At 36.9% G+C, this 21,645-nt stretch overlaps 1 protein-coding gene across 1 annotated transcript; it reads left to right on the forward strand.

Annotated features, from left to right (window-relative positions):
* Window positions 1-4,393: 4,393 nt before the first annotated feature.
* LOC110463360 (cytochrome P450 20A1-like) lies at window positions 4,394-18,385 on the forward strand. The gene is made up of 11 exons (XM_021517885.1): window positions 4,394-4,522; window positions 7,182-7,231; window positions 7,721-7,890; window positions 9,488-9,633; window positions 11,509-11,676; window positions 12,935-13,013; window positions 14,381-14,560; window positions 15,413-15,533; window positions 16,245-16,356; window positions 16,933-16,997; window positions 17,941-18,385. Exons 1-11 carry the CDS (start codon window positions 4,451-4,453, stop codon window positions 18,188-18,190), a joined length of 1,413 nt encoding a protein of 470 aa, XP_021373560.1. The 5' UTR covers window positions 4,394-4,450; the 3' UTR covers window positions 18,191-18,385.
* Window positions 18,386-21,645: the final 3,260 nt, after the last annotated feature.

Below are 21,645 nucleotides of genomic sequence, written 5' to 3' on the forward strand. Positions count from 1 at the left end.
TAGTGGTAGTTGATCGTTATTCCAACTGGCCGGTGGTGGAGAAAGCCTCTGATGGTTCCAATGGTTTAATAGACTGTCTCCGAAGGACATTTGTTACTTTTGGTATCCCTGATGAACTAGCATCAGATGGTGGACCCGAGTTCACTTCTGCGGCCACACGTCGTTTTCTCAGGAACTGGGGCGTTCACCATAGACTGTCATCTGTAGCTTTTCCCCATAGTAACTGCCGTGCTGAAGTGGGAGTCAAAACAGTGAAGCGTCTGATCACTGGCAACACCAGTCCCAATGGCGACTTAAACACCGACGCGTTCCAACGCGCTATTCTCCAGTATCGTAACACACCTGCCAGAGACACAAAACTATCCCCTCCTATGTTCGTGTTCGGTCGTCCTATACGAGACTTTATTCCTATACCACCCGGTCGGTACATTCCACACAACACTTGGCTGGAGACTTTAGCAGCTCGCGAGGAGGCTTTACGGAATCGTCACATGCGAGAAAGTGAACGTTGGTCTGAACACACCAAACGCCTCTCACCTCTTGCAGTTGGAGATCATGTACGCATCCAAAATCAAGTTGGTCCTCACCCCCTTAAATGGGACAAGACTGGAATCATTACCGAAGTTCGCCAGTTTGATCAATATGTAGTTCGGGTTGACGGATCTGGCCGTGTTACCTTACGCAACAGGAAATTCCTAAGGAAGTATATCCCAGTCGTTACACCACCAGCGCGCTACACAATTGACAATCAAATTGGACTCTCCCATCGTACGACGTCTCCTACTTCTAACGCCCCAGACACCGTCGTCGGTGAAGAGAGCAACCCTCCCCGTAAGGATACGAGTCCTCCACCATCCACTCCGTTGACTACTAGAACCATACAACGTTCGCCTCGTTCATCATCTGATGTTGATCACCCTTCACCACCATTTGGTATTCGAGACATCTTCAGTCGACGTCATCTAGCGTTTGATTCTCCTGCAACCCCAGTGAGCAAAATCACCACACCCCCGGCAACGATGCCACCTATCTCGACACATACGCCACAGGCAGTAGTTCCGTCCCCTGCACCGATCCGGACTTCTGGTCGTGCCACAAAGAAACTAGCTTGGCATTCAGATTATAAAATGTCCAAATAACAATGACTTGTTTCTACTTGGAAGATTTCCTAAGTGTTATATCTGTTGTGCAACTTTTCACGGAGACTCAGTGCTTCATTTTGTTTATTTTAGGACAATTAGTCGGACATTTCTTAATAATTCTCATATTTCACATCAGTCTTTGTTCCTATGACTAATACGAGTGACCCTATTACTTACGTGTACCAAAGACTTGGGGGAGATAGAGGATTGTATGTTATGATTAGTTTCTATACGTAATTCATGCTAATTATCATTGTGCAATTTACCACTACTTTGTGTGTCTTTTCAGACCGTGTTCATTGCTGAATAAACATATTTAAAGTAAACGGAACAGAGTCCCGTTTAGGCTTCAGATACAATGCTGTAAACGTCACATAGCTCACGACAAAAGAACGCCGGGACTTTTCAAAACAGAATACGAAGGAGACGAAATGATCGGCCTTTGTTCGAAAACGTACCTAGTCAGCAAGGCCAATATCGTTAAAACGACGAGCTCATTCGTTACCGCTCATCGACGACTACACAGACGCAGCATGAAATTGAAACCAAAACGGCAGAAAATACGCATCAGAACGATGAAAGACTGCAAATTTAGTTCGAAGAGTATCTTAAAACAAAACTTCAACGCTCCTCTCACCACCTTTTGACGAGCTTTGGAGACTCATGTTCCGGGCTCCGGAACAAAAAAAAAGGGTTTGCAGTCAAAGACAACATCGTTAATTCAGCCTTTTTTATTGTAAGCGAACAGACCGCGATCCAAACTGCGATGTGTAGACACTGACCATTGTATGAACATTGTTTTATAGTAAAGGCTGTATTCAAGATTGTGTACATATCGTATGTATTGTATTAAATATATATATGTGTATAATCTACACATGTATATACATATATAGTTGCACACATTTCTTTCTTTCACCGATTCCTAACAGAGACGTGTAGATACCGGTCATAAAACTGTAGATACATTGTACGTTTTATCAAACAAAACTACCACAGCGTCCATACAAGGTGTTGTGCAATCCGACAGGAATTAATTACAGGACAGGAAATGACGAACGCCATATTGGGAGACATAGTTTTAATGTGTCCGAATACAACGTACCAGGAAATGACGTGGCCAAACGTGTCCCGGGAAATCGCCGTTTTCCGGCGGGGACAGGAACTTGCGAGACAGGATATGACGCGCAGGAAACGGAACCCACGCCATCTTCCCGGAACCGGCGTATTCTTACAGGATGTGACGTTACCGGATTCGGAACCGACGCCATATTCACCGGATGTGATGTTACCGGAACCGGATGTGCCGTCATTTTAAAAAGTTAATGAAGGAATGAAACTTACTTTTTCAACATTCATGAGGTCATAACAACATTGGCTTTCTAGACATATTCCATGAATCGCGTTAGCTAACCGTATGGACGCATTGTAATCTTCAAAGTACAGGTGTCAGACTAGCGATTGGTCAGGTTATTTTAACTGGGACCAACCAAACAGCTATATTCGTGCCTTCGATTTTGCTATGACATATTCGAAGGGTGCAGAGAGCGTAAGTGAGTGTGACTCCTTGAGTGTCGAGGATTGGCTTGTTCGCTCAGCCTTGTTAGTTTCACGATTTATTTGTAATATATGGAAACACATGTCATTGTTCGTGAGTTTTGAACATTGCAGGAGTCTGTTCAATATCTTATTCACATACTGAACATGATATTCGCACAGAGATTTCATGTTTTGAGACATCATTTTCATCCCTTAAACTTACCTTACTGGATTTGGTCGATCGTCAGCGATGATCGAGGCAGCTCAATTGGTAGAGCCTCTGTCCAGAGTTCGGAGGGTTCCGGGTGCTGACCCCAGCGGTCTTGCATTTTTCCGCTCCTGTTACTAAACAACCTGTCAAAACTGATTAGTCAGTTGTATGCCTTGATTTTCTGAAACACGATCTGCCACAATTTTCCATTAACGGAGGAAATCAACAATCCCATTGCTTAGAGTTTTAAATAGCGTTTCAGTACTTCCAGTTCTTTGATTTTAAATGAAACTGATATATTATTGCTACACAAATGATATTATTCTTCCCCTTTTTATGTAATTAAATTAATCACGAAATCGGGCCCTTTATACATTGTAAGCGAAAGCCTAAAGGGTAGACATTTACAGTTGACTGTGGCCACAGGCACAGGGACCTAATAATTAGTCACAGCTATATTTGGACCTAAACTAAGGTGTTCGGATAATTTTACATGTTTTAGGGGTTTAGGTCGACTTTCGGACCTTTTTACCGAAAGTCGATCTAAACCCCTTAACATGTGAAATTACTCTGAACACCTTAGTTTAACGTTACAGTTATCAAATCGGGACACTTTTTAGTGACTGAATAGTACCGATCCCAGTAATTTTTGTTCACTTCTCCTAGATATCATTATCTTTTCATTTTGATAACAAGTTGATATTTCCGACGCGTGGTTCTTTAAATAAAACTGGAAATATAGTCATGGTTACGTAATCGCGAAACAGGTGTAGCTGTACCCAAATCGGAACACCTCTTCCAGTTTTGGCTTATATTTGGAGATGAAAAAGTATTTAGCAGAACATGGCATATCTTTGAAATATTTAAGAGTCAATGGTCGTTCTGAATGAAGTTCTTTTCCAAACTAGCCTACCATTAGTTGTGAAAAGGTAGGATTGTGAAAAATCACATACAAAAATTGAAAATCAATAACGTCGCATGGCGCATCAATTTAGAACGTTACATTTTCGTCATTATTTACAAACTAAAATTGTGATTGTAACCACAGGTGGCAGTAAATAAAGTTCATATCATGTTTTATTGGTATATTAGCATCTTTAAATCAATATTTTCAATTTGAAAATACTTCTTTGCACAGCATGCAAATTTCTTGTGACTTTTTCCTTCAAGTATCCCGATTTGGGTACTGTGACGGTTATAGGTCCAAATATAGCTGTAACTAATTAGCATGTCCCTGTGGCCACAGACATTTGCTTCTGTCAATAAAAATGGTCCGGACAATAAGAAGTCACACCCTATTTTGCGGGGTAGTCTACAAGTTTAACTCCTCACTCTGCCGTTAGTATTTCCAGATTTCTAAGCGATTTTATTATTTGAGTTTTGATATGTTCCCCTCATCGGATTCTATTAAGTTTTGAAATGGCCCAAAGCGCTGCACTGACAAGTTTTTCTTTGTAGGGGAAGTAATTAGACCAGCAAGCTTTTCATAGACCAAGACGTCAACAAAGCACGTAGCAGTATTTCCTGCCAACTTGCAGTTGTTGGAAGCATCATCATCATGTTGGAGTTTGCGATATTTGCCGTGACGTTTTTGGTGTCATTACTTGGTTTGTTGATATATCTCTACCCGGTAAGTGATATCTTAAATCAGACGTTCTAATGATCCAATTTGTATCTTACAACTGCTTAACGTTGGTGTTTGAGCGGGTTGCCCCCCCCCCCCCCCCACCTTGTGAGTAAAAATCCTTGGCCCGTATTCATGAAACCGTTCTCATGCTCAAGCATGGAATCTGTGCTCAAACCAACTTTCTGGTAACTCGCTTAGTTCATGTGAAACGATCAAAAAGTCAAAGGTAAACATTGAAAACAGTATTTGGCTATAATACTCTTCAAAATGTTTCCAAATCATTGACAAAATAAGATTTATTTATTGAGTTATAACCAGAACAAGAAATTAGGCTTGAGCACAAAATCCATGCTTGACCATGAGAATGGGTTCATGAATACGGACCCTGCTCTTGGGTATACGTAAAATAAATAGTATATACATCATCATGCTATTAGTGTTCAGCACCTTCGTGTCAAGCTTTTATATAGCCTCATTTATTTGTGGTGTAGAGTAGCTGTTAGTAGAACAGAAAATTATAAACTCCCCTCAGAGACATATAAAGCCAGAGATTGGAAACTCACGCAGATCTCACAAACGCATGCACGCATGAGCCTATATTTATACAATATACAATAATTAAGATCTGTCACGAGACTTTGGCTGCGGTATCGGTTTTCGTTGTAGATTTTTTCATAATTGCAAAAAGTATTGGAGACGATTTTTACTTACGGATCCCAACAATTAACTAAATGATAATAGAAGTCCAGAAAATGGTGGCCAGTCAAATGCATTTTCATGGTTTCTGCATGGGCTTATTCTGATGGTTGGAATGAGAGAAAAATACTCACCCAAGGGTGTAGGATAAGGACATACCACCCTCTGGATTTTCCCTATCCTATAATATATACCAGTAGTGTGTCCAGCTCCTGTGTATACACATCATATTAGTGTCCAGCACATATGGGACTATACACTAGTCAATGGAGTTGCATGCAAATGTCTTTTAGCAAAAGGTCAAACAGGGCCAGACCACATACACTGGCCTAATGTCTGTCGATACACCCATGATATGTTTAGTATATGTGCATGTACAGATTGATTTAGTAATGTCAGATTCTTGACCTCGATGAACAACATCACATTTATATATATATAAAGAAATAGCATTTTGATAGTTCATCAAATGGAAAATTGAAACTAAATAAATGCTATATGTTTTGCAAGGATAATTATGTGATGATGTCATTGCGGTCCGTGAACTTGAGAGATAGAATCTCCAGTCTCTTCCTCTTGTTCTTCTCTTGCCTCATATTTCGGCCTCTTTTCCCTTTTTTCTTTCGTATTTTGTCTGATCAATTCTTATCTAGATTGTAGAATAAACTGGAGTATTTTTGAGGTTTTTAATACTCTTAAGTTCCCTTGGGTTGATTGAACTCAAACTCGGTACACATATTGATTACCAATATAGCTCAGACGAGTTCGCATTCCAGAAGTTAACATGCATTTTTGGTGGAGTAATGCCCCTTTTATTGCCAAATAAGGGCATTGTGTAGTAAATGCAAGAACTTTTCTATTTTTTAATCGCATATCTGTTTACGCGATGACTCAAGCCGAAACACTTTTCTTACTAAAAGCGCTGAGCAGGCGACACATCTACTCCTGTGGAATTCTTGTTTTGTTTCTGATGACCGAAGAGTGACAACAGTAGGTCTGTTTTTTCTCTTTAGTTTCATTTGAAATGAAACTGAATCTTATCATTTCTTATCTTGTTACATTGTTGTCCAAAACTTGCACACTACATGTACATACTCCTTATAAATTAAATCTTCTACTGTTGTTTTGTCTGCTTCCATCTTCGCCTTTCCATCTTGTTTGTGCTGTTCTAGAATATCGAAAATGTTGACATTATTTTCTCTCTTATTTCTGAAATGACTCATTCTGTACTCAGTTGTGAGATTTCCTTTGTTTTCCCAGTTTAAACTTCCTTTTTGTCAATTTGCCATACTAAGAATTTCATCACATTTTACTTCAATTAATTTTTTCGAGTTTGGAAATCTGGAAAACTTATTAATACCTGAAATTTCATCATGGACTATTCCACCCTTTGAATTGGAATTCAAATGTGTCTTCAGGGGTGAATGAGTTAATATGGTTCTATTTTTTCTTTGTTTTGGATCACATTTTACATATAGATTGCTCGTTTGCCCATGGAATCTTGACCATGTTCTCTGAATTCGAGTTCAGCTGATATTCAGAGTAAGAACTGGATTAAGATGCTGACTTCGCCCTACAGCCTCTATAGTAGACATCCTAATAAAAACACTTGTCCATGCCATGATGTCACAATGTATTCAACGTCTAGGATCCAACTCTGGTCATGATACTGTTATTCTGAGCTTTCCATTTAGTCAATGCTGACCATTATCAATTTTATTGAAATTTTGATGAGTCCCGGTTCCTTAGAGACGAGAAGGTTGAGTCCCACAGGAAAGTGTGAGTTCAGAACCATAAGTCCGTGTCCCAAATATCAGTCCTAGTTTTAAGATAGTGTCTAAAATACGTCTAAAAGGAATCCTACATGCAATAAATCATATATTATAGTTTAATTGATTAAACAGATATTTATCTGAGTTTTGAAAAAAAAAATCAGCTGAAATGTTGTGTTTTTGTGATATTACAGGGTTCTGCCAAGCCAAGTACTATCCCTGGTCTGGAACCAACAACACAAGAGTAAGTATATATATTGTTTACCTTAACTCATTCACCCCTGAAGTTTCAGATTGCACTATTCCAACCTTTGAATTGGAAGAGTTCAAATGTGTCATCAGGGGTGAATGAGTTAATACTGACATGCTATGATTTGTAGTATATCTTCAGCATATTCTTGCTTCACAAATATTAAACGATGTATTTCACTTAACTCATTCACCCCTGAAATTTCATAATGAACTATTCCAACCTTTGAATTGGAAGAGCTCAAATGTGTCTCCAGGGGTCGATGAGTTAAACATTCATTATGACAAAGATTCCATATCCAGTATTATGTGACTTGTATTTCTTGTGTGAAAACTTTTTTTCTTTAATGCAAAGAATATTCAGACACAATTAGTATGTAAAGTATCAGAGAACTGAGTGAGCTAAAGAAATCTTTAACCGCACAGAGCGGATTTGTATAATTTCTAATGCCTTGTTTATAAATAATAAAAATGTTTTCTACAGGGATGGCAACGTATCTGACATCAATCGGGCCGGAAGTCTTCATGAGTTTTTGTTGGACCTACACAAACAGTTTGGTTCCATTGTCTCATTCTGGATTGGCAAGGAATATGTTGTCAGCATCGCATCACCGGAACTCTTCAAAGAACATCAGGGAGTCTTCGATAGACCTCGTAAGTGGACCTTAGCCTTTTGTTATGAAAGTTCAGATATTAACAGTTGTCTACCACTGAAACCTCCAATGAGGGAGAAAGTGCCTGAAATGTGGCTGAAAATGCTTTACTCAATTTATCTTTCCCTTTAAATTGACAAAATAACTCCAGAAAGCATTCATTTAATTCAGACACACCTGTTATGATCATTACACACCTTGCAGTGATCATTACACACCTTGCAGTAACTATGAGATCATTTGACCCCAGAATGTTGATTTTGAGTTTGTGTGAGTTTTGAATTGAATGAGAGAGTTGCAAGGGAGATTGGTAAATTTTGGTCAAACTGAGGGAATTTGAAAGCTATGGATATGTTTCAGTATTACTTGTGTAACTTGACTAGGCCACTTGATCACCTGTAGCTCATTTGATTAGGGTGTACATCTTTAGTTTGGAGGTCCTGTATTGAAACCCCCGGGCTGTTATAAATCCTTTTATACTTAAGACATAATAGAATGTATCATGGTATTGTTTACTATTCTTTCCTTTGTTTTGTTCCTGACAATATTATGGAAGTTTATCCAGATATATACATATTTATCTAAATCAGCGTTAAATGTCATGTATTAATATACTACTTTAAGGTCAACTCAAGGGTCAAGGTCACAGATTCAGGTTGATGGTTTAAATCATAATATAAGATATTTTTACTAGATTGTGTTGTATATCTTGACAGCTCCTATCCCAGGCCTCAGTTGGCAAAATTAAAATTCTCTTGATATGCCATATTCATGTCTTAAAATACTTAGGATACCAGTCTAATATTTTCAATAAAATGACTCTAATAATTGTGTATCATACACATTTTATTATGGGTACTCCCTAAATGGTCAAGGTCACGGTTAAATGACAAAGGTCATATCAAGTGTTAAGCTCACTTAGCCTATTAGGTCGAACAATGGTTTAAACAAATAATTGTGTGTATTGTGTTTTTGGTTCTTTTCTTCACCATCTGTTCATTTTACATGTGCTGAACCGAAGATATCACCCCATAGCCTCCTCACAAAAATAGAAAAGTATTGTAATAACTGTTTGATGCATTAGTCTTAGCAACAAACTTGAATTTCGTTTTCAAAACATTTTATCCTTTGAATAAAAATAAAAGCCGGGAATTTACATGAGTCTTAGTTAACTCTGCCTGTATTTACTCTTGATGATCGATGTCAAAAAATTGTATCTCATTTGTAGAAAAATGCATACCTCCGGCCATATGTATTATTATCACTGTTGTTTAAACTTATTCAGTTCTATGTTCAGGCTATGAGAAGATAACTCCAGTTTAAGAAAAGGATGGTCATTGAGTGAATGTCATTATTGACTGTAAATATAACCGTATAACAAAGACATTTTTGTGTGTTAAGGCAAGGAATTATCTCGTCCACTTTTCTTATATCAGATGTTTTGTTTGTGACAAACTAGTTCCTTTGATTTCCATGAATAAAGAATATTTTGCTCTATATTGATTATTAGTATGTGACTTAACAGCTCTGTGCAAAAATGGATAATAAGAAAAATTATTGATGGTGGTGTTACCTGTATGAATATTCTCTTTTTCCAGCAAGCTTGTTCAAAATGTTTGAGCCGTTGATTGGGCCAAAGTCAATACAGTTTGCTAACAAATCTGATGGACGAGCAAGACGCCATTTGTACGATACAGCATTTTCTCATGACAATACCAAACGCTACTACCAAACATATCAGGACGTAAGTAATAAACAAATGTAAAGTTGAATGAAAAGTCAAGGTCGACGCAGATTTCTTGTTTACCGGTTTATTCCCACAATATGTGGAACATAATCAAAAAAACCTACAAAGACAAAATACAATTGATTACATAATGAAACACAGCGCTCACATATATAATTTCCAACATGTACATTCGGTGCATACATATTTGATCCGTTCACACACAATAGGTTATTCAAAAATGGGAATAACTTTACAGTGACTGACTTCATCATAATCAATAGTTGAAATTACTTACACAAATTACTTATACATAATTATATTAAATACAGTTATCCTCATCAATTATCGCTTGTTTACATTATCACATACAATATTAAAATACCTACCCCAGCTATGGGTCGGGGGTTTACACGAATGAAGATCTGTATCCGCGCGTTCTCAATCGAAAACTATCATCTCTGTAAAAGAGACATGCAAATCACAATATACATTACTTTAAAAAGAGCTTTCTATGTATCGATTAATTATACATGTACATAAGATAAAGATTCTGTTACTTTTATAAAAAGTACAATTTCACAATATAATTAACGCTACTTTATCCAAAATCTCATTAATATAATAATTTAACATAAACCAATTACAGAAGAAGACTTTGTCACATCTATATGTGTACATACCAGATCTAGAGAAAAGACTTCAAGACTGAAACTTCTGGATATAAATTACATCCACCCTTTAGCTCTGTCTATGAAGGAATACTAAAAACCGCGCCAAAACATGTAACAAAGACAACTGGACTGACCACTAACGAAAACGAGGTAACACCTATATTTAGAACAATTACCTTATATGGACGTAACAAGGTAAGACAAGTGACATGTGACAACATACTCACGTGTACAAAAACAACACAGGTAAACGGCACAGTGATCGTACACAGCACATGTATACGCAAACAGCACGATATACGCAGCGCAACAATTAATTTAATTTAAAAACATTTTATCACAGCCTTTATTAAAACATCAATATTTTCACATTGTTACACAAACACATATATATATAGTGTAAACAAAATAAACCGCAAGGAGGTCCAACGTCCTGTAGTATAGGTAGTGATCAGCTGAGGTACCGGTAGAGGAATCTAACATGGATACCGATCACGTTCACTGTTAATCTGTTCAGTTGTGTAATGAAGAATTGCAGGTGTAATCACAGCAAACATTTGGGAAAAACAATCATCTTGTATACTGGCTTATCAAAAGTTCAGTATGTGATCATGGACAACAAGCTTTCATCAATGTAACTATTACAAAGGAAATGTTCTGTCCTTTTTAAACAGATATTAATGTTTGTTTTTGAGAATCAAGTTGACAGTGTGAAGCATTGTCCATGTACTGAACTCCTTCTCCTTTCTGCCCTTTGGTGAAGCCTTTTTTCATTTATTAAATAATATCCCTTATTTATAAATGAGTAGTCAGAAAGAGAAAACAAGCTCTAATACAGATGTAAAACAGGTTTTCGCAGTAAATCTTAGCCACTTCTTTATGAAAATGCTTAAACTTTAGATGAGGGATCAGTGCTTTGAGTGAAGTCTAGTTTATTATGTATTCATAAATTTCATTCATAAATTTCATATATTTTACTCTGTAAATGAATAAAAAGGCTTGTTAAATGTCAATGATTTTATTTTTCTATTAATAGTTATATGATGTAGATATCCAAAGTCATTAGAATTGTAGCGGAACTGGACTGGGTCAATCGTCGGCGACCAGGTAGTTCAATTGGTAGGGCGTCCGCCTAGAGTTCAGAAGGCCCCGGGTTTGAATCCCAGTCTGGCCGTTGCATTTCTGTTTCTCCTGTTACAGAATTTTACATTTTGTTAAGGTATCGGACGAGCTGGCTAAGAAGTGGTCATCATTGGTGAAGGAAGAACACGTCCCACTGTCTGTCCACATGTTTGCTTATTCTCTCAAGATCGCACTACTCACGATGTTTGGAGAATCTTTTGCTAATGATAAGGATATCCTGGAATTCCGGCGGTGCTATGATGTGGTAAGTTTATTCTTGAAGGCCTGTTGATTTGATGTAACCAATAGCAAGAGTCAGGAGCCGTCTGGTATTTTATACCCAGAATAAATGTTAGAAGGAATGACATCCTAGCATTGAATTGAAAATCAGTCTCAACTTAATTTAAACATTTCAACTTCTTATTTGTTTTGATAACGAAAGTTAAAATTTTAACATTTCTACTTCTTATTAGTCCCCTACCGGTGAAACCGGGGGGACTTTAGGTTTTGTCTGCATCCATCCATCTGCCTGTCCGTCCGTCGACAAAATCTGCAGGTTAAAGTTTGGGTTAAAGTTTTGTAATGGCTTACCATTCACTTAATAATGATGTTAGGATGCTGATTCCTAGCGTAGAGGTTCTTTAGGGGTCTAGCATTAATGCTGTGGATTGAAAATGGAAAATAATTTCATTTTTTGGGGAATTTTTGCATGTTTTGGACTGAACTATCCTGGCCAAAATGTTCAGGTTAAAGTTTGGGTTAAAGTTTTGTAATGGCTCACCATTCGCTTAATAATGATGTTAGGATGCTGATTTTAGCATAGAGGTTCTTAAGGGGTCTAGCATTAATGCTGTGGATTGAAAATGGAAAATATTTTTTTTAAACTTAACTATCCTGGCCAAAATCTTCAGGTTAAAGTTTGGGTTAAAGTTTTGTAATGGCTTACCATTCGCTTAATAATGATGTTAGGATGCTGATTCTTAGCATAGAGGTTCTTAAGGGGTATAGCATTAATGCTGTGGATTAAAAATGGAAAATATTTTATTTTTGGGGGAATTTTTGACATGTTTTGGACTTAACTATCTTGGCCAACATCTGCAGGTTAAAGTTTGGGTTAAAGTTTTGTAATGGCTCACCGTTCACTTTATAATATTGTTAGGATGCTGATTTTATGGACAGAGGTTCTTTAGGGGTCTAGCATTAATGTTGTTTAGTGAAAGTGAATAAATAATTTTTGTTTTTTATTTTTGACATGATTTGGACTTAACTATCTTGGCCAAAATCTGAAGGTTAAAGTTTGGGGGGCCGGTACAGGACATGTATTGATTCATCAATACCCACAGATCTAGAATGCTTGTTTATTTTGATAACGAAAGTTAAAATTTTAACATTTCAACTTCTTGCCTTATTTTGATAACAAAAGTGACAGGTGAGCAATAAAGGGATGATATATCTCCTTTACTGGTAAATTGATGGCTAACTAAACATTAACATTGATATTTGTTCTATGTCACTTATGACAGATGTGGGCAGAGATGGAGAGAAGATTGACAGAAAATGAACCAGAGAAGGATAGCCCAAGAGCGAAAGCCTTTGAGGAAGGTAAATAAATCTTTGTACAATAACCACTAACTAATGTATTTTTCAATAATCTGTATTCAAGTACTCTGTTTTCTTAGGACCTGTACTCCAATAATCTGTATTCAAGTACTCTGTTTTCTTAGGACCTGTACTCCAATAATCTGTATTCAAGTACTCTGTTTTCTTAGGACCTGTACTCCAATAATCTGTATTCAAGTACTCTGTTTTCTTAGGACCTGTACTCCAATAATCTGTATTCAAGTACTCTGTTTTCTTAGGACCTGTACTCCAATAATCTGTATTCAAGTACTCTGTTTTCTTAGGACCTGTACTCCAATAATCTGTATTCAAGTACTCTGTTTTCTTAGGACCTGTACTCCAATAATCTGTATTCAAGTACTCTGTTTTCTTAGGACCTGTACTCCAATAATCTGTATTCAAGTACTCTGTTTTCTTAGGACCTGTACTCCAATAATCTGTATTCAAGTACTCTGTTTTCTTACGATCTGTACTCCAATAATCTGTACTTCAATGATCTGTACTCCAATGATCTGTACGATCTGTTATCCAATGATCTGTAATCCAATAATCTGTAATCCTATAATACATACTTCCGTAATCTCTATTCCAATTATCTGTACTCCAATGATCTGTACTCCAATGATCTTTTATCCAATGATCTGTACTCCAATGATCTGTACTCCAATGATCTGTACTCCAATGATCTGTTATCCAATTATCTGTACTCCAATTATCTGTACCTCAATGATCTGTACTCCAATTATCTGTACTCCAATGATCTGTACTCCAATGATCTGTACTCCAATTATCTGTACTCCAACGATCTGTACTCCAATGATCTGTTATCCAATTATCTGTACTCCAATGATCTGTACTCCAATTATCTGTACTCCAATTATCTGTACTCCAATGATCTGTACTCCAATGATCTGTTATCCAATTATCTGTACTCCAATTATCTGTACTTCAATGATCTGTACTCCAATTATCTGTAATCCAATGATCGGTAATCCAATAATCTGTAATCCAATAATACATACTTCCGTAATCTCTATTCCAATGATCTGTACTCCAATGATTTTTAATCCAATGATTTTTAATCCAATATCTTAATTCCACAAACACGGAGCGATGCAAACAGGAGACATAGGTTTCAGGTGTAAGTTTGTAAATTGATTTGATTCATTGTATGGACATGAAAATAACCAAAACTGAGGCGTCACAATTTATCTGTTTGTCTATTACATACAAAAGGAGGTTGTATGTCTATTAAATACAAAAGGAGGACTGTATGTCTATTAAATACAAAAGGAGGACTGTATGCCTGTATTGTTACATCGTCCTATACAATGTATGATTTTTTGCAGCACTCAAAAAGTCCTCCTCTCTGACATCGAGAGTTGTGAAACATCGTCGGGACAACCCGCCAATCCAAGGTCAGGAACTGATCATAGACTTGGTGATTAAATACAGCGATGGCGATGACGAGCTTCTCAACAGTGATGCCATCACCTACATAGTTGGAGGTTTCCATACGACCGGCAATCGTACGTGTTTATAGACGTATCCCTACACTTCATTGTGCCTTCCTTTACAAACAGTTCCTTATTAATCTTCTCAAGCTAAAATGCATCTGGATCATACTTTTAAATTGAGAAACTTAAATACATCTGCATCACTCACTTAAAATGTCCAACCTCAAATACTTTGCCCCAATTGAAAAAAATTGACTTCTAACTATATACACTAAACTTTCTTTACTAACGGTTACCTACTTAATAATACTTTTCACATAAACTCAGATAACAACACATTATGTATCAACTGTATCTTTTATTAATGTTTGACATAAATAAATTTGTTGACCGTCATTTGTCTTAAGAGTTCCGTGTAACAAGGGAGATAATCCAAGACGGCGATCTCCCAGAATCGTCGATCTTTTCCTATACCTGTGTATTTTACGCACCCCCCACTTTGGGTATTAAATTTCTGGAAAAAAGTGCGCAAATTACATGGGTTTTTACGGTAAGGATAAATTTCAAGCTTTACCTGTGATAACATCAAGGTAACGTTGTTGACCTGTTTAAAGTCATCCTGGAAATCCATTGTTCCGTTCACAATACATATATCTTCTCTATACCCTTGGAATGTTCTGACTTAATCGAGGGCTCTTAATAAGGGACACTCTGTAGATAATCCAAGTAGACTTGTTTGTTATCTTTGGTAAAGGTCAAAGGAAGAATTGCTCTGCAATGTAGCCCTTGGGGAAAGGTTCTCAAGTCTCAGCCTGGTGTTTGGCAACTTAAGAATCTTCCCCCTCAGGTTGAGATTCCCCTGTCTCACCCACAAAGGGGAGACATTCTGTTACTCAATGTTTATAACCAATATTGCTGTTGTAGTGCTTACCTGGGCATTCTATTTTCTGGCGTCTCACCCTGAGGTACAGGAGAAGGCATTCCGGGAAATTAAAAAAGAACTGGGAAACAAGGAGGTGGATCACACCAACATAGACGATCTCCCGTAAGTCTGGTTAGGATGTACAAGTCGTTATCAAATATTTATATATATATGTTATTAAACATGCTAGTATTGACTAGCAAGAAACTTTTGACATATGATGATCAGAAAATAGTAATATGTACCTAATTATAGTTTATAATCTGTTCATGTGATTGGGTGTATATAGCTTACACCTTTATATAATGTAGACATAGAAACTTACATACATTTATGTTAATTATAAGCTATTTTCAGTGTTAATTTCTCCTGCTATAAGATTGACCAATAACAATGTGTAGGTAGCAGTCTCACAACTTTGAAGATTTTTTTCCAAAACTATATTTTTCTCTGTGTGAAATTATTCATATGTATGCTAGAAATAACCACTGGAGAACTCCATTATTATTTCCTTTATTACCTCCAGAAATGAAGAGTTACAGAAATAACGAACAATACACGTACAATTCAACACTATTGAAAGAGAAGAAAATGCATTCACAATCATGGTCACACCCTTACATAGTGACACACACATGCACATGGACAGACACACACATAAGAGAATAATAATAGTACCCGCATCATACCATAAAGTACTATAAACACAACACAATGATATAACAGCTACTATTACAGTCATTATACGGTGATAATTATGATGATAATACATTGCTGAGATCAATATTCACAGAGAGTTTTATGAGTTATTTTCTAATTTATATCTTTCTGTAGGTACATCCGACAGATTGTGGACGAGACACTACGATGTGCTGTTGTGGCTCCGTTCGCAGCTCGTTTTCAAGATTTCGAGTCAGAACTAGGGGGACACAAGATTCCAAAGAATGTAAGACGTATTTATACTTATAATTCAAGGTAATTTGAGGTTCTTATATACCGCTTTATCACAACCTAGTTCGTAGGTCGTCTCAAAGCAGTTCACAAATTATTATCCATGGTTATAGGATCTTTGCAACTAGCCAATATCTTTCTCAACTCCCTGGGGATCATACAGATGGTGCTATTATATCATATTTAATGATAAAACACAGTGCTGTGACGTGACTCGAACCCGCAACCCTTCAGTCATGAGCCTGGCTTACTACCACTAGGCTACTCTGCCTCTTACTTCTGTAGAATGTTTCTTACGTGAAGTTCTCCTGGGAAATTTACTCAGTGGATAATTTATTAAACTTGTTCCTCTGTATCACTAAATAACATCCCCAATTCATATTTTTGACAAAAAAAAGATATGACAAAATTTGATTGGATGATGTATAGTTATATACTGGGAAAACAGATTGTAACTTATAGAGATAACCTTAGACTGACAATAGTAAAGCTGATTTATTAAAAACTTGTCCTTATGATATGCGAATTTTATATTATTATTAAATGTTTGTAAATCTCTATCATTTGACAGACACCTGTGATCCACGCCTTAGGAGTGTCTCTGAAGGACGAGAAGTATTGGCCACTCCCAAATAAGTAAGTGACTAAGATTGACATAAAACTAATGACATGTTCAAAAAATTTCAGATTAAATGGAACAATTTTTTATTATGGATGAATTAAGATTCTGCATTTCGCATGGTTGTTGGAGTTGTGGAGACTAGAGATATATCGTGGTGAACACTTTGTGAATTGTCGCCTGTAAATTGGACTATTTTGGTGACAATATTGTGATGGTCTGCAGTGCTATTTGTAGTTTGACAACAGTTGGAGGCTTCATGGCGCGAGTGCTATTTTTTCACGAGATAACGCACCTGCGCTTAACAGTTCCGTCAGCAGAACTTTTTTGCAGCAAAACAATGTCCATGTGCTTGACTGTCCATCTAAATCAGCTAACATGTTGCCCATATTCTTTAGACACATAAGGAAACTGCAAAACTAGGCCTCTAACATAAGAGAGCTTGATCCAGGAATTGGGATAACATACACATTCACCTTACCCATTTGTTTGCAATCCAGCAATAATGCAATGCTGTTTTTGGTGCAAACGGTGCTCATTCATGGTACTTATCATTTGACTCAACTTACCCTGCATTAGTTTCTGATAAAATCAATCCAGTGCTTTATATTTTCTTGTGTTATGGTCCAATTAATTCACATTCATTTCAATTATTTGCAAACCTACAGAAGTAGTTTACAAAATATAAAACATAAAGTGAAAATCGTATTTACAGTACCACTTTTAGATATCACTGATATAAATGGTGGTTTCAGGCGGTTTTAGAGGGCTAGAGGGAATCAATTTGACTGCCAGGTTTCTTTGAAATCCATGTACTTCCATGTGTTTCACACTCATAAAGTAATTTCTATTTTCTAAAACTTAAGATAAGAGCTTCCATTATACTGTTTGATATGAAATTACAGAGTTTAATAGCCACTCGTTCAAAGATTTTGTTTCTTACAATTTTTTTACATTAAGGTTTGACCCCGACCGCTTCAGTCCAGAGAATGTGAAGACCAGACCTCCTCTATCTTTCCAGCCATTTGGTTTTGCAGGGAAACGTGTTTGTCCAGGGTATCGGTTTGCTTATGCAGAGGCAACAGTTTGTCTGGTGACCTTGTTGAGAAAATTCAAGGTCAAATTAGTGGACGACCAGGTGGTCAACCCTGTCCATGGACTGGTCACTCACCCAGAGGAGGAAATCTGGATCAAATTAGAAAAGCGATAATTTGTTGGCTGAATTTTCCTTTTACAGAAACATTGTAGAGAAACAACAAGTAGAGTCTTGATGACGACAAATTTTTATATTTAGTAAATCATGTTAACCTTGTTTGGTCACCTGCTGCATTCAAGGGTTTTAATTCACAAGAAAAAAATAACTTCAATGTACAGGTACAGTGTATAATAAATAATATGAAGGATATGTGGCCTATGAGATCTAAATATTATCTTCACAATTATATCAAGAAAAGTCAGAAATATGAAAAACTATTTCTTTTTAGTTTCTTGTAGTAAAGTGGCTTTGTAATTCAGGTCTTTTTTTTAAAAGGTGACAACTAAACCAGAAGGCCAAAAATTGAGTATAATCAAAAATGTCGACCCTCATATTGCACAAAGAAATAGCATACTTCCATATAAGATCATGATGACGACCATAAAACTTATCGATGAAAACCCTGAATTGTAAAGGTCCATCAGAAAACCACATCTGCACGTATCATAAAAATCATGAAAGTCGGAGAAAGCTCTTGAAAACGGAATCAAGTGCGATATGTAAGATCTTTAGGTTTGGGCGTGGGTGCTACTATCAAGAAAGGGAAAATTCATGATTATCTCCTTTTAATGTAAACTTTATTTATTTTACAACAATTATGAAACAAGTTATTTCAACTTAAATAAATCACAATTGTTGGCCCAGATGTTAGCGCGCTGGGTGGGTGTGGAGGGGTTTTCTTGTTGATGGAAAGCCTCGGAGAAAACCCACTTTGGGGCAATGTTTAAATACGTTGTTTATGTTGTCACATGGTGCAGGGAATTCATGTTTAGGCCAAGGAGTAAAATATATTATTTTCTGTAAGATTTACAGGTACCTTTACTTAAGGATAAGAAGATAAGTACTGATGGACATGCTCCTTGCCTCAATGCAGTGTCTAGAAGTGATACAATACGTGTTCCTTTTAATCACCATCCCAATACATGTAGTAAGGATACACTACATATCCTTTACCACAACGTATTGCTTTATTAGGATGCAAAACAAAACATGTTCCCTAACATGGCACATTTTCTAGTCGTGTGAAGCACATGTTCTTTAGTATGACGCACTGCTAAGTAACGAAAAAAATAATATCCTCTACAACACATTGTCAGGTAATGTTCTTTTCTCGTCATAAAATGATACATGTACCTGTCTCTTGCCACGACACACTGTCTAGTCATAGAACATTCCTTTAACATAAACACCCTAATGGTTATACAATGCATGCCCTTCACCACGACAAAGCGTCTAGTAATGATTTGATACAAGTTCCCTATCTCTAGGCACTGTCTAGTAATGATTTGATACAAGTTCCCTATCTCTAGGCACTGTCTAGTCATGATACATGTCCTTCATGATGTTACACTGTTTGGTAATGGTATGGAGACCTTATTGTCTAGTTATGATACAATTTATATCCTTACCGTTACATATTTTTTATGTAATGGTACGATACCTGTTATACTCCCTCAGTGCTGCACTCTGTCTAGCAATGGTACATTACCATACATGTCCACGACCAAAGTACATTGCTTAGTTTTTGTTTGTTTGTGTTTTACATCCTATTTACAGCTATGATCATTTAAGGACGTGCCAGGTTTTGGTGGTGGAGGAAAGCCGGGGTTCCCGGAGAAAAAACACTTTCAAGTAAAGATACACTACATGTCCCGACAGGAGACCTGCCCTTAACCACAACACATGGTCTAGTAATGATATAATACATGTCCCCGACCACAACACAGTGTCTAGTAATGATATAATACATGTCCCCTACCACAACACATTGTCTAGTAATGATATAATACATGTCCACAATCACAACACATTGTCTCGTAATGATATAATACATGTCCCCGACCACAACACATTGCCTAGTAATGATATAATACATGTCCCCTACCACAACACATGGTCAAGAAATGATATAATACATGTCCCCGACCACAACACATTGCCTAGTAATGATATAATACATGTCCCCTACCACAACACATGGTCAAGAAATGATATAATACATGTCCCCGACCACAACACAGTGTCTAGTAATCATATAATACATGTCCCCGACCACAACACATTGTCTAGTAATTATAAAATACAAGTCCCCTACCACAACACACTGTCTAGTAATGATATAGTACATGTCCTCGACCACAACACAGTGTCTAGTAATGATAAAATACATGTCCCCGACCACAACACATTGTCTAGTAATAATAAAATACATGTCCCCTACCACAACACACTGTCTAGTAATGATATAGTACATGTCCCCGACCACAACACATTGTCTAGTAATTATAAAATACAAGTCCCCTACCACAACACACTGTCTAGTAATGATATAGTACATGTCCCCGACCACAACACATTGTCTAGTAATGATATAATACATGACCACAATCACAACACATTGTCTAGGAATGATATAATACATGTCCCCGACCACAACACATTGCCTAGTAATGATATAATACATGTCCCCTACCACAACACATTGTCTAGTAATGATATAATAGATGTCCACAACCACAACACATTGTCTAGTAATGATATAATACATGTCAACACTCACAACACATTGTCAAGTAATGATATAATACATGTCCCCGACCACAACACATTGCCTAGTAATGATATAATACATGTCCCCTACCACAACACATGGTCAAGTAATGATATAATACATGTCCCCGACCACAACACAGTGTCTAGTAATGATATAATACATGTCCCCGACCACAACACATTGTCTAGTAATAATATAATACATGTCCCCTACCACAACACACTGTCTAGTAATGATATAGTACATGTCCTCGACCACAACACAGTGTCTAGTAATGATAAAATACATGTCCCCGACCACAACACATTGTCTAGTAATTATAAAATACAAGTCCCCTACCACAACACACTGTCTAGTAATGATATAGTACATGTCCCCGACCACAACACATTGTCTAGTAATGATAAAATACAAGTCCCCTACCACAACACACTGTCTATTAATGATATAGTACATGTCCCCGACCACAACACATTGTCTAGTAATGATAAAATACATTGTCCTGACCACAACACAGTGTCTAGTAATGATAAAATACATGTCCCTGACCACAACACAGTGTCTAGTAATGATGCACATATACAAGTAACTGAAGTTTAAGTTGAAAAGCTCAACTTTTATTCTCTGTACAATAACAAAATTCATTTACTGCCCTGTGACCCCTTCATGTGACCTCGACCTACAGGATACTTAACTGACATTGATATACAACAATGTCTCCTCAAGATTGCTTGGTATTGTTTCATGGCCGATCGACAATGTGAGTCATTTAAACTCAGCACTATGGCTGACTATGCAATAGATATATAATTATTGTTGGGATGCATTTACTTGTTAGTAAATATGCTTATTTATT

Source organism: Mizuhopecten yessoensis, unplaced genomic scaffold, assembly GCF_002113885.1.
Source record: "Mizuhopecten yessoensis strain PY_sf001 unplaced genomic scaffold, ASM211388v2 scaffold10891, whole genome shotgun sequence".
Classification (NCBI taxonomy): domain Eukaryota; kingdom Metazoa; phylum Mollusca; class Bivalvia; order Pectinida; family Pectinidae; genus Mizuhopecten; species Mizuhopecten yessoensis.